At 44.1% G+C, this 18383-nt stretch overlaps 1 protein-coding gene across 1 annotated transcript in view; it reads right to left on the bottom strand.

Moving 5' to 3' along the window:
• Positions 1-18383, bottom strand: part of FBN2 (fibrillin 2) — a 275441-nt gene that overhangs the window by 104702 nt on the left and 152356 nt on the right. Inside the window, 3 exon segments of the mRNA XM_030567977.1 lie at positions 1222-1449; positions 8314-8439; positions 15935-15985. Coding sequence (XP_030423837.1) covers positions 1222-1449; positions 8314-8439; positions 15935-15985 — 405 coding nt within the window.

Raw genomic sequence — 18383 nt, 5'->3', positions numbered from 1 at the left:
AGGCCCTAAACATTATCTAACGAGCACTATACATTACTTCTAGGTACCATTCTACTGGATGAATGCCCTTAATTGAGAAGCATCCATTTTATGAAACAAAATTGTAGCCTGGAAACAGCAGTATGTGCAGAAGAAAGTGCTGGTGCAAGTACAAGAGAAAACAATACGCAGAGAAAAACAGAGCTAAACTCTCGACAAAATACTAGTCCTTAATCCTTGTTCAGGCTAACTTCCACTGAATTTAATAGGAGTTTTACCTGAGAACGGACAGTAACAATTAAATATTAGAACTGATGAATGGTTATGCATAATGAAAAACATGTTCAAGTTCCTCCAAACAATATGATATTTTTCAAAACAAAGACTTTGCAGTATACGTGCTTGTTTCAAACTATTTCAGAATGATCTCATCTTGTATAAAATTGAAATGAGGACAAAAAAGGTGAGAATATCCTTATTACTTTAAGTCTTCAATTTTCTGGGGGAGGGAAAAACTGGTGTTTCTGTCCTCTTCTACCTCTCACCTCCATCCCCCCAGCCCAACTTCTGGTTACACATATACTTTCCAAGAATATAACAATCCAGTTCTCCCTCCACAACCCAGGCCTCACTCGAGCATCAATAAATATCTCACCTCCAGCTCCTCAGGCAGTTTCCAACCCCTCTCAGCCTGAGGAGGAAGCAAGAGCTACTTAGACAGTATGCAGAGGGGAAGGGCAGTGGCCTTCTCCTTCCTTTCTCTTTCACTGCTGGTACTGTCTTCATTATCTTCTCTAACCAGAATATTCAGCTTCAGTATCATCTTAGCCATTTTTTTCCTTCTCATGTAAAATGGATTCTGTTGCTAAATCCAGCAGGTTTTTCCACTACATTATCATCTCCAAAACATATCCATCCCTCTCCACTCACACGCTCAAGAACCATGACTAGGATCCTAATCTCTTGCCTTGACTACCATGAACTTCTCCTCTCTGGCTTCCCAGACTCTCATCTTACCCCCACTCCAGCATGTCCAAATTGCTGCCACAAAACACATTCCATACATGGAGGAGAACGAAATGACTATTTCTTAACTAATATTTGTTATGTCTGAATTTTAATGCTATATAATTGATAACATCCCAATCATATAAAGCCTGGTGTTTTTCCTTTAATGACTGAAAGATACAAACACCCACTTTTAGCTCCAGTAAGTTATGTGCAGCGAAGTATGAATTTTACCTTTATAAAATGGCCTGCCAGTTAGAACATCTCCCCTGTTGGAAAAACCAGGTCCCCTAGGGCACAAAGCCTCATATTCTTTGGTGCCAGGCTTAGGACATTCCTCACAGTCTGAGCCCCAAGCAGCACCAACAGCACAGCAGCAGGCATCCATACGAAACTTGCCAGGTACAGACTGAATGCACTCATCTTCATCCCACTTCAGATAACATTGCTCCATGCGGATATCTGTGCATTTTATACAACAAAGGCAATTATACCATGTTATAGAGTAACTGCTTGCTAAATTTAATGACTTTTTAATAAACAGTTATTTTTGAATTATGCATGCGTGATGTTAAGCCTTTTATACCTCTAGGGAGAGAGAGTACAAGATAACATTTGTACTTGAGACACCAACATGCGCGTTTGATATTCCATCATATGAACTACACAGATGCATAAATACCATTGCTGATGTTATATTATTGATGGATTTCTAGATGTGCATTGTTTCACACTGAGTAAAAGTATCTCCAGAAAGAGAGGAACAGATCACAAAATTTCAATGCAAATGTTATGACCTTTGCATTATTACACCATCAAGATATAGTGTTGCCACGACACGAATGTGCCCTCTTAATTGTCTGTGTGTATTTGGTAGGAAGCAGAACTATATTTTTTCACTGTTCAGAGATACTCTAATTTATAAATATGGTATGGCATATATAGTAAAAATCAGCTATTCTTTAAAATGTGTGATATTGGATTAGTAACATGAAGAATTCAGAAGATTTAAGCAACATTTGGTGCTGGTTCTCTGGTTTTTGTTGGCCTTGTGTTAATAGCTCAAAGTAGTAACATTAAAAAACCCCAAACAAAACCCTAGAATACTTTAATGGAAGTTCATTTACGGTCACATTCAGGGAAAAGTTTTCTAATGTGTATCCAAATGGATGGGTCTACTAAAAAGGTACACCAATTGGACCAACAAAATCCACATTTGCATACTGTACTATCTAGACAAGTATTACGTATCTTATTTACATAAGTAGGGGTGTGGGTGTGTGCACGTGCGCGCATGTTTTAAGACACACAGGACATGTGTACATTTTTCCAAACTTACCTGATCACCCATTAAAAATAAGCTGCAGTGTTATACACACCACACATGATAAAAATCTCCCAGTAGAGCATGTCAGAATGTCTCACTGTTTTCACAAATCTCTTATGCATTTTTCATCATGCCAAGAAATAAAACACATTTTTTTAAAGAAAGTTGTTTCTTAATCTAAAGGATTAAATCAATATAAAAATTCATTTTATAGCTAAGCCCCTAAATGGTAATATCTAGCATGGAGGGAAATTTTTAAGTTCAAGTCATGAATACCTGACAAATAGCGTTCATAATAGAAATGTTAACAACATGCTACTGTAAGCCTCTATGATATTGTTCAGGAAGTTTAATGAAAGATTCGTCATCGCCAAGACATCCACATATATATGTACTGATTCCAAGCATATTGGAAATACCCATTTCCTATGTATCTGGCTAGCTGTAGGGCATGGCAAGGGGCTTATCATATCTCTGCACTGAGTTATAGAAATTTCAAGAAAATACATAACAGCATATCCCAAAGTTTGTCACTAACCTACATCTTTATTTATTTTTTTCCAACAAAGCAAAGAAAGTCTGGTTGACTCTTCTGAGCTCATAATACTGATTTAATTTTATTAATTTCTCTTTCCAGTTCTGATTCCTCCCAGATTTACTTTTCTAAACATACATATTGAAACCTGATGGACAAGTCTGTTAGCATTCCAGAACTCTGCCAGTACCAATGTATGATTTAGCAACTGTAGAATAGTGTAAGTACTAAGGGCCTGATCCTATGCCCATTCAGGTCAATATAACTTTAGTCACTGACTTCAGTTAATGGAAAGATTCTCATTTATATCAATGGAAATTAGATTAGACCTTAAGAAACAGTGTATTCTACAGAAAAGAGGGACAGATACAGTATGGAAGGAAAAACACGAAGACAAATGCATTGTGTAAATAACACAACTCAGACTATGATACAAAGAGCATTGTTGATATGGACAGAAAACTAATATACAGCTCCAAAACAAAATATGTTGCATTAATTTGTCATATGACAGACTAGACCAGGAATTAGGTTTTAATAAGCATTGTCTGGGTTTTTTAATGCTCAACAGGTGAAATGAAGGACTGATGAAGGAAGATGGAAGAGCTAAAAATGACACAGATGAGTTATAAATATATTTTCCATGCAAATCCTTCAAAATAATATAAATTTCCTGTGTAAATTTCCTGTATATGCATCTTAATTTAAACAATTTATAACACAAATGTAAGAACTGGAAATGTAATCCTCATGGTTTCCATGCCCCTTCAAGATGTATAATTTTCTGCTCACACAACTGAGCTAATACACACTTGATTTCATTAAAACCACTGTAGTACATTAAGCAGTTTGCAGCAAGTAAACTTACTTCAGGCATGTATCATGTGGCCCAAATTGCCTAATCGAATACAAGACCTATGCCATGTAATTTAAACTGACATTTATTGGTTAAACCCTGGCAAAAGTGGTGGACTTAAGGTAAAGTTGTAATATAAGCTGTTTTAAAATCAAAGTCCCTCATATCAGTTCTCACCTTCATCCACCAACTGTAAGCATCACACTGCTTCTTGTAAACATTTCCTACAGATGCTGGAAATAATATTACCAAGCATGGAAAAAAGTCTAAGCCAAACCTACTGTACAAAACTACATAAAGATGCCAATTACACAAACATATCCTGATTTTCTGTGAGCAAACAAATATGGGAAAATGGAAGCACACACTATAAACAAACATATTGGCTAGACTGGATTTTGAGTCATTTCCTTTTTCTTTGCTACATTAACATTCACTATATGCATATCTGAGTTCTTATCAAAGCTCTGATTTTTATATATACATGCTAAAAAAGGAGCACCAAGCCCCATGCTGTAAGTGAAATAGCTTAAAAATATAAACTGAATTAATGCCCAGAATTAATTACTAAAGTGCAACACATAATTCAGTATAAACTACTACCAGCAAATCAGGCAATGCAAAAGTTTGAATCCTCCTCCAACAATTCCTCACCCTTACATCCTCTACGTTATCTTCAGCTCCCCTACTCCCCCGAAAAGCAAATTACTGATTCACATCAGCTGCTGCTAATTAAGAGCATAAACAGAACTATAGGTAACATAGAATGAACAGGATTACCATCATGCTCAACTGGAATCTTTAATGGGGGGTGGAGGGAAATTCCTTGAAGCATGGCAACTGCTCTTAAAGCAAAGGAAAATATGAAGGCCTTGATCCTACAAATCCAGGTGTGATGCAGAGTAGGGAATGCAAAGTGGGTTGCACCATCAAGTCTGAGTGAGCACATAGGTTCAAGTGTGGTTAAACACTAGGCAGAGTCCTCTAAAATGACTGAAAATAAGTCTCGAGAGCTTTTGCTGCTGAGCTCTTACTGTGATAAAAATGGATTGGGTATAGGGCATGGGCATGTCAGAGAACACTTAAGTGTGATGCTCCTCAAGCTAATGAGAAAATTAGCAGCACACTTTTCTCTCTAGTCTTACACCTGCTTCTGCGCAGGAGTGACAAAGCAGCTGAGCATAAGTGCTCCCATTAATGCTGCACTCTCCTCCCTGTCCTTGAGCTTATTATACGTGTAACACTCTACACATGTCCTGTACAAAATCAAGCTTTAAGGGCCAGATTTTCAAAAGAGCTCAGCTCTTTTGAACATATATAAATGGCCAGAGTGGATGGGGAGCTAAGCAAACAAATATAAAACTAAGAGTAAGAATATGTATGAAATATATATCCTCTCAAGTTCACTATATCAGAGAAAATATACGTCTATGAAGAAACCCACCCTAAACCTGGTAACAGAAGCTGGAAACAGGCTTGTTATACTCTCATCAACAGTCCACATCCTCCAAGGCAAGTCAGTACCTCTAATATATCATAATGGAATAATTTTAAGGACAACTTCTGTTGCCTGAGTCCATTGACTTGCCCAGCACAGGTTTATTTTCTTGTTTCCTAGACTTGTCAGGTGGAATTTTTCCTCTTAATTAAGTCCCCACCTCCACTCCCAAAAGAGATGTTGTTTCTAATTCTCTCTCTCTCTCTCTTTGGATATTACATTTTTAAATGTATTCAATGTTTTGAGCTGCTATAACAACATTCTGACTGTCTTACTTCCAAAACGAATGTGAGTTTCTTAGGAGAAATGTACAGAAAGTGCAGATGTAATGACTATAGCAATAAAACAGTAGAGGCCTCCAAAAAGCACTATAACCTCACAACTTTGACAGTGGCTGAAAAACTAGGACAATTTAAAACTATTGGAGCACATCACTTTGGACAATCTCTTAGAGAGCCACAGTCATCCATGCTGAGAATTTCTAAAAATTGAAATAAAATCATTACTTTTAAATTATTTTACCTGGTACCTGCCAGAAACCTGATTTCAATTTTTAACTAAATGCATTTTTCTCTCTAAGCCAAAAATCCAAAAAGGCAAATCAGCTGGTTTCTACAAAATGCTGAGTTTAAAAAAAAATTTTCCTTCTTAGAAAATAGTCAAAATGTTGCTCTTCATACTTCAGCCACCAGAACTGCACTAACTCCACTAAAACCATATAAACTCCAGAATCTATTCAAAGTGCATAGTTCTTTGGCTGCCAGTTTCCCCATCTGCGTCCACTGGTCCCGTACCATTTCCAAACAGGGAACTTGCAAGCAGCAGTACGAACCTCACAGCTGTTGGACAGAGGTGAAGAGGGTGTCATGAAAAAGTTTCAGACTTTTAATTTAAACATGTACTTAATCACAAATCACCTAAGTCCATTACTGTAGTTTGCCAAGCCTTTGCTAATAAATGTCCATTTAAATTGCAAGGTAAAAGTCTTATTTAATACTATATAAGAGTTTGGGGCCTATGAATGCAAATTTTATAGCTTCTCAGTTATGTAAAATGCAGGTTCTCTAATGGAAAAAATGTTCCTTTTCTATCCTTTGAAAAATATTCTCATTTCAAATGGAACAACTTCAGATCTCGCATCCAACTCCTGATACTATCTCTGTTTTTAATACAGCACTCATTACAATAGTATCCAAGCACCGAGGCATATGTATGCAATCAGAACCAAAAGTTGCTTAAAAGACATTAGCTTATGCAAGGATACAAAAGCTACAGAGATTCTTGAGTTGGGAAACTCCCCTCATAATGTTTGGAATTGTTGCTGTGAGTCTCCACAACTCACCATGATGAGATAGGGAATGGGGCCTAAACTTGTACGGTAGAGTTCTAAAGAGTTTTTATATTTATTTATTTAGATATCAGTCCTATCCTCCACATCAAATGCAGCACATGGAAAGCTCTGTGGACCTCAAGGGACATTTAAGAACAATAATAATACAGGAAATATAATGTAAAAATTAACGGAAGCAGGGGTGCTACTTCCTCACACCCAGTCTTCTACATCATTAGATCACATCTTTCACATGAGTAGCACAGACTAAAACCACCATCAAGCAACTCCCACCTTCAACTGCCTCTTCTCAGCCCTTCATCAATATCCTGAAAACACATGGGCTTCACAGCATGCCAAGAATGTCAACATATGCAGACTATTTCAGACCTTGGGGGGCAGAGCATTCCAAAGGAAAGGGTCCTTTAAAGAGAATGCTTTGCAAGCAGACCCTATCCTTTACAATGGGGAGAATCAAGATCAAAGGCCTTTTCTGATCATAACTGTGGCAATATGGCCTGGAGAGAGAGGCAGTCTCTCAGGTAGGCAGGTCCCAAGACATTTAGGACTTTATGGATCAAATTATTACCTTACACTCCACCTGGAAACAGACAGCCAGGCAGTGCAGATTAATGAGCCCTAATAACACATTCTGCCACAAGCAGAATGATGCTTTCTGAACCAGCTAGAACTTCCAGATAGAAACTGATAATCTTCCAGAAGGTCCAGATGGCCTAAAACTGTGTGGCTCTGTGTGTGTCACATTGCATATGAGGCAGGGACAGATCAGGTCCACTGCTCTTCCCCTAATCCAGAAGTATAGGCTATGGCCTTTCTGCAAGGGTGTGACATGCCCTACTTCTAGATTGGAGATGAAAATTACATATAATGTTACCACTGACTCATTGATCAGGAAAATCACATTACTATAATAGCTGCATTATGTATTAAACTTAGTATTTCTTTCTGAGCCACAAGGAAGAACAATGTTCTGCTTCCTCTGTAATAACTATGCTTGAACCTGAGTCCCTTAGCCCCCATTCGCCACATGTGTGACATGCTCTGCTCATCACTGCAACTAATTCAAGAATGAAAAGAATGAAGGGGTTAATAGAAGCAATGAATAATACAACTTCAACTGATTAATTTTTTTTAAAGCACAGAGATTTATATTTTTTGATACCTAAAGATCTTCTTTTCTCTGTCAGAGTGTCAGTTTCTTCTGTTGATTAAATGCTGAAATCTAAAAACTTGATCTAACACTGCAGTAAAGACAAGCCATTTCCTTTCAGATAAGCCTAGCTCAATATGCTCCAAAATAACACCTGAGCCGCACAGAATGTTTGGATTAGCAGCATAGATTCGCTGCATCCCGACTGCATTACTAGCATGAGCATCAGCAGAACTCAAGTTTCAACACATACCCTATGACAGGCTAGCTAGCTCAACTTTAAAACGCCTCTTCATCTGAGTTATTTTTGTGTATGCAAGGGAGTCAGGGTAGAGGCAACACTCGAGCTAGACCTTGAGCTAACACTGCAGTGAAGACAAGTCTGAAACTGGATGTCTATCTTTAGCACTTCTTATATAGACCTTCCTAAGCTGGGACAAGTGTTAAATATTAAAAAGACATAAGTTAAAGTATATACATGAACGTTAAAAAAAATACCTTTCAAGGAACAATACATTTGAGAAACTGTAGGATTATTTTAAACTGTACAAAGAACATGAGAAGTCAGTCATAGAGCTAAGGAACAGTGAGAGGTGACCATGCTCTTACCTAAACACACTCGACCTGTTCCATCCAGCGTCAAGCCTTCTGGACACTCACAGTGAAATGATCCTCTGCTGTTAACACAACGTCCATTAGGACAAACACCCGGGAAAACATCACACTCATTTACATCTGATGTGAAATGAAGCACAAAAAGAAGATGAAGTTCTTAATTTATTAAGGTAGCTCCAGCCTTATTGAGGATTTAAAGTTATGTCACGGCAATCAAACTATTTTCAGTTACACAATATTAGGATCTGAAGACTGTTCTTTCTTACACCTGGCTGCCAACTGCCTCCTAGGGGCTGTTCCAACATCTATGAATCATCATGGTATAAACACACCCCAGCCACATTTCCTTTTTTGTGGAATGGTCTCTTGCACTGGAAGTGAGGGTGGATAAAGCAACAGAGATTCCACTTATTTAGGGGGAAACCTAAGGGTGCTTAAGTTTCCATCTGCTCTGTACCATCAGAAAAGACAGTTACTCACCTTTGTAACTGTCGTTCTTTGAGATGTGTTGCTCATATCCATTCCAATTAGGTGTGCACGCGCCGCGTGCACACTCGTCGGAAGATTTTTACCCTAGCAACACTCGGTGGGTCGGCTGGGTCGCCCCCTGGAGTGGCGCCGCTATAGCGCCGGATATATAACCCTGCCAACCCAATGGCCCTTCAGTTCCTTCTTGCCAGCTACTCCAACAGTGAGGAAGGAGGGCGGGTTTGGAATGGATATGAGCAACACATCTCGAAGAACAACAGTTACAAAGGTGAGTAACCGTCTTTTCTTCTTCAAGTGCTTGCTCATATCGATTCCAATTAGGTGATTCCCAAGCCTTACCTAGGCGGTGGGGTCGAAGTGAGATGTTGCAGAATGCAAAACTGCTGAGCCAAAGGCTATATCATCTCTGGACTGCTGAACCAATGTGTAATGTGAGGCAAAAGTGTGAATCGATGACCAGGTAGCAGCACGACATATTTCCTGGATGGGGACATTGGCTAGGAAAGCGGCAGATGAGGCTTGCACCCGGGTAGAATGGGCAGTGAGATGGCTAGCCGGAATGTGAGCCAATTCATAGCATGTTCGGATGCAGGATGTTACCCAAGATGAAATTCTTTGGGGAGAGACCGGCATGCCTTTCATCTGGTCTGCCACCGCTATGAAGAGCTGAGGCAAACGTCGGAAGGGTCTGCTCCTCTCGATATAAAAGGCGAGAGCCCTGTGGACATCCAAGGTATGCAGTTATTGTTCCCGACGCAATGAGCGCGGCTTCAGGAAAAAGAATGGGAGAAAGATGTCTTGATTGACATGAAAGGCAGACATCACCTTAGGGAGGAAAGAGGGGTGCGGTCGCAGCTGTACCTTGTCCTTGTGGAATACTGTATACGGGGGATCCGCTGTCAAAGCCCGAAGCTCCGATACTCGTCTTGCCGAGGTGATAGCGAAAGGAAGGCTGTCTTCCAGGAGAGGTACAGCAGCGAGCAGGTGGCCAGAGGCTCAAAAGGGGCACCCATAAGCTTGGCTAGCACCAGGTTTAGATCCCAGGTAGGGGTCGGGCGTCTGACTTGAGGATACAACCGCTCCAACCCCTTAAGGAACCTGGAAACTATGGGGTGAGAAAAGACTGAACTGTCACTTTCCCCCAGGTGGAAGGCGGAAATAGCTGCCAAATGCACTTTTATAGAAGAGACCACCAGGGACTGTTCTTTCAGGGACCACAGGTAATCCAGGACAGTGGGGACAGATACCTGTCTGGGGACTAAGTTACTCTGAGTGCACCAGTAGGAGAAATGCCTCCACTTGGCGAGATATGTTGTCCTCGTGGAAGGCTTCCTACTGCCCAAGAGCACCTGTCGTACCAAGGCAGAGCAATGCAACTCAGACTGGCTCAACCACACAGCAGCCACATCATGAGGAGAAGGGACTGCAAGTCCGGATGGTGAAGCCTGCCAAAGTCCTGCATTATAAGGTCTGGCCAGAGTGGCAGGGAGATCAGTCTGCCACTGAGAGGTCGAACAACAGGGTGTACCAATGCTTCCTCGGCCATGCTGGAGCAATGAGGATCAGGTGGGCTCTGTCCCTGCAGAGCTTCAGTAGGACTCTGTGGATGAGCGGAAACAGTGGGAAGGCCACAGGATCAGGAACGAGTCTGAGAGGGAGCCCGGGGAGAGTCCTTGGAAGGAGCAGAACACCTGGCATTTCCTATTCTCTCGAGAGGGAAAGAGGTCTATGTGGGGAAAGCCCCACCTCCAGAAAACAGAATGGATAACGTCCAGGCATATCAACCACTCGTGAGACAGGAAGGACCTGCTGAGGTGATCTGCCAGAGTGTTCTGGACTCCTGGGAGAAAAGACGCTACCAAATCGATAGAATGGGCTATGCAAAAGTCCCAGAGGCGAATGGCTTCTTGACGAAGGAGGGAGGAGCGTGTTCCGCCCTGCTTGTTTATGTAAAACATGGCCGTTGTGTTGTCCGTGAACACTGATACACAACGGCCTTGTAGATGGTCCCGAAACACCTGGCATGCTAGACGGACTGCTCTCAGCTCCCTCACGTTGATGTGCAGGGCCAGCTCTTGGGGCAACCAGAGACCTTGAGTGTGAAGGCTCCCAAGGTGGGCACCCCAACCCAGAGATGACACGTCTGTGGTTAGGGCCACTGAGGGTTGCAGTGGGTGGAAAGGCATCCCTGTGCAAGGCAAACCAGAGAGGTGTCTAACCACCAAGTGAGGGAGTCGAGAGCCTTCCTGGGGATAGTGAGCACCGAATCCAGACTGTTTCTGTGTAGACAGTATATTGAAGCAAGCCAGGTTTGGAAGGGACGGAGACGTAGTCTCGCGTACTTGGTCACGAAGGTGCAGGAGGCCATGTGATCTACTAGGCCGAGGCAAGTGCGCACCGATGTTGTCGGAAAGGATTGAAGACTTCGAATTATCGAAGCCATCGTTTGAAAATGTGAGTGAGGGAGGCAGGCTCTGGCCAGATTGGAGTTGAGAACAGCTCCGATGAAGTCTATTCTCTGCGTTGGTGTCAGATTAGACTTTTCTGTGTTGATCATGAGACCTAGGCTCCCGAAGAGGTCTCTGACGATGCACAGGTGCTGCAATACTTGTGACTGGGAAGTCCCTTGAATAAGCCAATCATTGAGATATGGGTAGATGTGTACTTGGGGAGGCAGCTACTACAGCCATGCATTGGTGAAGACCCTTGGAGCTGAAGAAAGGCCGAAGGGAAGTACCGCGAACTGAAAGTGTTGGTGGTTGACCACAAAACGGAGGTGCCATCTGTGTGGTGGATAAATGGCGATGTGGAAACAAACGTCCTTCATATCGAGGGCGGCATACCAGTTTCCCGGATCCAGGGATGGGATGATGGTCCCCAGGGATACCATGTGGAACTTCAGCTTTATCGGGAATTTGTTGAGTTCTTGCAGGTCTAGGATCAGTCGTAGACCTCTCTTTGCCTTGGGGATTAAGAAGTAGCGGGAATAGAACCCCTTGCCCTTCATGTCTTCTGGCACCTCCTCTATGGCTCCCAGTTTTAGGAGCGCCTGGACCTCTTGTAAGAGGACTTGCTCGTGAGAGGGGTCCCTGAAGAGGGACAAGTAGGCAGGGTGGAAGGGGGGGTTGAAACAAACTGGAGGTGGTATCCTGCTTCCACCATGTGGAGGACCCAACGATCTGAGGTTAGCTGGGACCAGGCAGGGAGGAAATGGGAGAGGCGGTTGAAAAAGGAGGGAGAAGGATCCGGTAGGATAACTGGTGGGTCGTCCTCAGGCGTCCCATCAAAAGTTTTGCTTGGGCCCCGTTGGTGGTTAAGGAGGCACTTGTGTTTGGGTTCCTTGAGGACCAGACTGCCTCCGCCGATTCCCCCTGCCACGCCTTCTGGTAGCATCCTGACACGGCCTAGACTGGTTGTAAGGGCGGTGTGGCTGGGGCCGGAAGGACCTTCGTTGGGTCACTGGCGTGTGCATACCCAACAAGCGCATTATGACCTGGTTGTCTTTTAGACTTTGCAACCTGGGGTTGGTTCTGTCTGAGAAAAGGCCCTGGCCCTCGAAGGGTAAATCTTGAATGGTCTATTGCAATTCAGAGGGAAGGCCTGAAGCCTGGAGCCAATAGATACACCTCATCGTCACTCCGGATGCCAGAGTTCTGGCAGCCGAGTCCGCTGTGTCCAGAGAGACCTGGAGGGAGGTTCTTGCAACCTTTTTACCCTCTTCAAGCAGGGCCGTAAACTCTGGACAAGACTCCTGGGGAAGAAGCTCCGTAAACTTCCCCACGGACACCCACGTATTAAAGTTATACCGACTTAGGAGGGCTTGTTGGTTTGCCACCCTAAGTTGGAGGCCCCCAGCCAAGTATATTTTGTGGCCTAGGAGGTCCATGCGTCTAGCCTCCTTCGCCTTAGGAGCTGATGCTTGCTGGCCATGACGCTCCTGTTCGTTCACCGATTGGACAACCAGAGAGCAGGGAGGTGGGTGGGTGTAGAGATATTCGTACCCCTTTGAGGGGACCATATATTTTCTCTCTACTCCCCTAGCTGTAGGTGAAATTGAAGCTGGGGATTGCCAAATGGTGTCCGCATTGGCTTGTATAGTGCGGATGAATGGGAGAGCCACTCTAGTGGGATAAGATGTTGTCATAACCTAGTCCCAGATTTGGACCTTAGCGTCCAAAATATGGGGGTTAGCATGAAAACCTCCAAGCTTAGTTACCAGCTTGGACCTGGTACGGCTGCCACCACCCAAAAAATTAGAGTGTTTTGGGGCACTCTGGTCCCCACAAAAACCTTCCCTGGGGACCCCAAGACCCAAATCCCTTGAGTCTCACAACAAAGGGAAATAATCCTTTTTCCCTTCCCCCCTCCAGGTGCTCCTGGAGAGATATACAGACACAAGCTCTGTGAATCTAAACAGAGGGACTCCCCCATCCCCGTTTTCCAATCCTGGAGAACAGAATTACCGAGAGTTAATCTCTCTTTCCCCCCTCACCCAGAGGGTATGCAAAGTCAGGCGAATAAATCTAACACACACAGATTTCCCTCTGACTTCTTCCTCCCACCAATCCCCTGGTGAGTACAGACTTAATTTCCCTGAAGTTTCCCAGTAAAGAAAAACTCCAACAGGTCTCAAAAAGAAAGCTTTATAAAAAAAGAAAGAGAAATACATAAAAATGGTCTCTCTGTATTAAGGTGACAAATACAAGGTCAATTGCTTAAAACAATATTCAATAAACAGCCTTATTCAAAAAGAATACAAATCAAAGCACTCCAGCAACTATAGACATGTAAATACCAAAGAAAAGAAATCATATAACTCACTATTTGATTTCTTTGTCCTTACAACTTGGAAACAGAAGATTAGAAAACAGAAATCACTTCTCAAAGCTGAGAGAAAGGCAGGCAGACAGACAACAAAGAACTCAGACACAAACTTTCCTCCACCCAGAGTTGAAAAAATCTGGTTTCCTGATTGGTCCTTTGGTCAGGTGCTTCAGGTGAGAGAGACATTAACCCTTAGCTATCTGTTTATGACAGATGTCCATGACTGGGCCCTCTATTTCAGTGACCTCCTCCATCTGCAAGTTCATATTCTGGGCCGCCCACCTCAAGAGGTCTTGATGGGCTCTGAGATCAATTGGTGGAGGGCCTGAGAAGGATGTTCCTGCTACCGCCTCATCAGGTGAGGAGGAGGAGGAGAGGCCCGGGACCAATGGGTCCTGAGGTGTGTTGTGCCCTTGAGGGGCGTCATCTGCATCAGGTGGAACCTCGGTGACTGCAGAGGGAATTGGAGCCTTGTCCATGCCTGTAGGGGGAGAGCGGCTCACTGTCCCCTCTGGTACCCGGTGTTCTGATGGGGCCGAGCGTTGAGCCACTGATGGGGCACCTTGGGCCTGGCGGTATGCCCATGGTGTCCAGAAGGATCAGTGATGAGGCCCTTGTTCGTGGCTTTGTCCCAGCGGATATTGGCTGGGGACATCAGATTCCCCCTCCTGATGGTAGGATGCACTGCCAGCCTGAGACGATACTGATGTGTGTCTCGAAGGCCACGGTGGTGCCGAGAGACCCTGGGAGGGCACCACTGTTCTTGATGCTCGATCCCGGGGCGGTCCCGGGAAGTGGTACCGGGAGCTATGGCGGTTCCGCGAGCGGGACCGTGACCTTCTACTGTACCGGTGCCGGGAGGTCAACCGAGATCTCGAGTCCCTTCGCCTGGAGCGACTGCAGAATACACGGTACGAGTATCTGTCCATGAATGAGATGTTGAATGTCGCTGCGAGTGTGACTGGTACCGCGATGGAGAGCGGTGCCGGGACTACGAGCGGCGCCGGGAGTGGGAACGACATGATCGAGACCGTCTGCGAGACCGTGATCTGGAATGACGTCTCTCCGGTGGACTTACGAAGGCCGGCTTGCCGATGGATTGAACAACCCGCACCAGCGGTGCAGGAGGTTGAGGACATATCGGCTCTGTCATAGCAATGAGCTCCCTTGCCATAGAGGTCTCTGACGTAGAAGGGAGAACAAGCTCAACCACAGCCGGAGCCAGGGAGCTGTCTGGCACCAGACTCAACGGCCCTTGTGGGACCGGAATCGATGGTGCCGCGCCAGGTGGAGCTGCAATCTGCGGTGCCGGCTTCAACGGTGCTGCAGCAGATGACGGTGCTCAACGAACTGTCTTAGATGAGTGCTCCTTCTGCAAGGCCAGAGTCGGAGCACTATGTCGTTTCCCAGTCGGGGAAAAGGAGCAGTGCCGAGGAGTCGGTGCCGGTAGAGGTCGGTGCCGGGATTCCTTCTCAGTACTGGAGTGATCCAGTGCCGAAGGGGCTCTCCTTACCAAGGCAGTCTGTTGGGCGCTCGGTACCGATGTTGCAGGACTAAATACCGACTCCATGAGGAGCTGCTTCAATCGAAAGTCCCATTCCTTCTTCATCCTTGGTTTAAATGACTTGCAAACGCAGCACTTGTCAACAAGGTGGGATTCCTCTAGGCACTTAAGGCAGGAGTCGTGGGGACCCCTACTGGCATCGGCTTCTGGCACGCCGAGCACACTTTGAATCCCGGTGCCTTGGGCATGGGTCCGCATGGGAGGAAAGGGGCTAATCCCCGATCCCCCCATTCAACTATATACACTAACTATGAATAGAAGTACTAACACTAAATATAACTAGAAGAACTCGAACTATAAACACAGTAAAGAGCAAAGAACTACGAGAAGCTAGGAATGCGGAGATCAGCAAAGCCGTGCTCCACAGTTCCAACGACCGTCATGGGTGGTAAGAAGGAACTGAAGGGCCGTTGGGTCGTCAGGGGTATATATCCGGCACTACCCACCGAGTGTTGCTAGGGTAAAAATCTTCCGATGAGTGTGCGCGCGCACCTAACTGGACTCGATATGAGCAAGCACTCGAAGAACAAAAGATTTCCTTGATTTCCTTTAGCTCCCCAAATACCTTAGGGTAGGGCAACATTTTCCAACAGTCACCACTGCCTGTGATGACAACCACCAAATGTCAATTTGATTAACTTCTCCAACAACAAGGATATAATGTAATGAATCCTCTTTATCCAGTTTAAAAAAAAAAAAAAAGGTGTGCTACTCCTGAGTCAGAAAAAATTACTTCACCTTCACAGGTAACTCCCTTAACTCTGGCAAATCCTCTTGGGCAAGCTGCATCTGGAAATAAAAAAAGGAACAATTATTTTCAGAATTATACAACTTTAATAGTTAATCATAATCAGAAATTCTGTGACCTTTCCCCCCTCAAATTTATACTAATGGCTTAGCAAGCGGAACAGTGACATATTCTTAGCATTAAGGGCCCATTTAAAAAGCAAGAGCAGAAATGCCCTTATGTTGTCTCTGTAGCGGATGGCATGACTAGCTCAATGATGCAAAGGCATATAAATTAATTCTGTCTCTTTCCCATTTGTTCAATTCCTTAGAGCAACTGCTGTGATCCTTCCTCTCTCACACATTGGGTGCTCAGAATATTCCTGCTTTCAATCTCCAGTCCCAGAGGATATTAAGCTCTGTGATGAAGAAATTAAGCCATCTTGCAAGGAGCAATTGTAGAGAAACAAGGTGGGTGAGCTGCAGAGCCCTGTAAGGTGGAAAGGTCCGAAAGCTTAGGCTGCAGCCTGACCTTGAACATCTACACTGCAATGAAGCAGCCCCTTAGCTTGAGCCCTGTGAGCCTGAGCCAGCTAGCATGAGCCAGTCGCAGGTGTTTACCTGCAGTCTAGACATATCCAGAGTCTCACAGCTAAATACAAGGTGGAACATATTGTTTAGCACAAGTCGTTATCACATATTTCAAGGAACCATTCAACGTGAAGTAGCCCATGAACACCCTTCCAAACATAAGGGGGAAAGGTCGGGGAGCAGGGAAGGCAAGTGGCGGAGGGATGTTAATGAGTTACAGATTATTGTAATAAACCATAAATCCAGTCTCTCTAGTCAATCCATAATTTTTAGTGTCTAGCAAAGTTAAAAGCTGAAGCTTCCAGGTTCGTTTTTTGAAAGTGCTGTGCAGGTATCCTTTGAGGATACAGACTGAGAGGTCAGCTATATAGTGATCGCTTTGTGAAAAGTGTGCACCCACAGCTGATATGGTGTTTTTGTCTTATTTTCTTGTGTGACTTTATTCAACAATGCAATGGTTGTCTGGTTTCACCCACATAGTTGCTATTGGGGCATTTTGTGCACTGAATGAGGTACAACAAATGTTGTGATAGGCATGTGTAGTACCCATCGATCTTGAGAGGTGTGTCAAGGGAGGTGTTGATCATTGTAGCAGTGGAGATGTGTCTACCAGTTTTGCATTTGTTGTTCTGTCAGGGTCTGGTACTGCTTTGAGTTGGTGTGTCCTGGTCTGTGGGGAGGTTGTTTTTGAAAAGCTTGGAAAATTTGGGGGGTTATTTCAAGGCCAAAAGAGGGGGTTCAGGAAAGATTTATTTCAGGATGGGGTCCCCATTAAGTATGGGTTGTAGCTGTTTGTACTACATATGGGTTCCAGTGTGGAGTAGTGAGTGACAGCTAGGATGCATGGTCAGGGAGGGTTTTATTTCTGTATTGAAGCAGATGCCCTCAAGGTATTTGGGTGGCCTGCTCCATGATGCAATCTACTTCTCTGGTGGAGTGTCCTTGGTGAAGGTGGTTTGGAGTGTGTGAAGGTGTATATCCCTGACATTCTCCTCGGAGCATATTCTGTGGTATCTGGGTTCCTGACTTTAGATAAACAGATATTGTGGTGTGTATGGGGTGGTTACTGGATCTATGAAGTTAGATGTGATGATCTGTGGGTTTCTTCTATGTAGTCATCTGTAGGTTTCCATTGTTGAAGATGACTGTTGTGTCCAAGAAGTTTATGCTACTGTGGAAGTGTTCTAGAGAGAGTTCAATGAACGGGTCGTAGCTGTTTAAATTGTGGTGGAAATCTGAGGAAGTTTAGGTTGTCTGTCCAGAAGATGAAAATATCATTGGCGCATCTCAAGGATATCAGTAGTTTCATAGTGCATTTGTCGAAAAATTCTTCCTCAAGGTGGCACATGAAGAGGTTGGCATATTGCGGAGCCATCCGAGTACCCATGGTTTAGCCAAAAATGGTGTTTTTTTTTTAATGTAAAATTTTTCTAGGTGAGGATGAGTTTGGGGTTGTGTGTGCAGTGGCTGTCTGAGAATTGTCCACTGTCGTGTAAATATCTGAGGTGGCCAGCGATACCATCATTGTGAGGGATGTTGGTGCAGGGAGGGAGGTGACATTCATAGTGGCAAGGATGGTGTTCTGAGGGAGGTTGTTAATGTTGTGCAGTTTGTGGTGAAAGTCAGTTGCGTCCTGGAGGAAACTGGCCCTTTGTCTGTTGAATGGTTTTAAGATGGTTTCTGAGTCCCAATATTCCTTCCATAAGAGTGCTGTGCCGAGATATAATGTGTCTCCCAGGGTTCCTCAATAACCATGACTGCATTAACAAGGCTAATGGACTACTCTCTGACACCACCTACTATACAGAATTCAGAGACGATCCCACAACACAATTTAACCAGGAATTTAAGGATATCATCAAATCCTTCC

Source organism: Gopherus evgoodei, chromosome 6, assembly GCF_007399415.2.
Source record: "Gopherus evgoodei ecotype Sinaloan lineage chromosome 6, rGopEvg1_v1.p, whole genome shotgun sequence".
NCBI classification, from domain to species: Eukaryota; Metazoa; Chordata; order Testudines; family Testudinidae; genus Gopherus; species Gopherus evgoodei.
The sequence above is the reverse complement of the archived record's forward strand: the minus strand, read 5'-3'. Positions and strand labels throughout refer to the sequence as shown.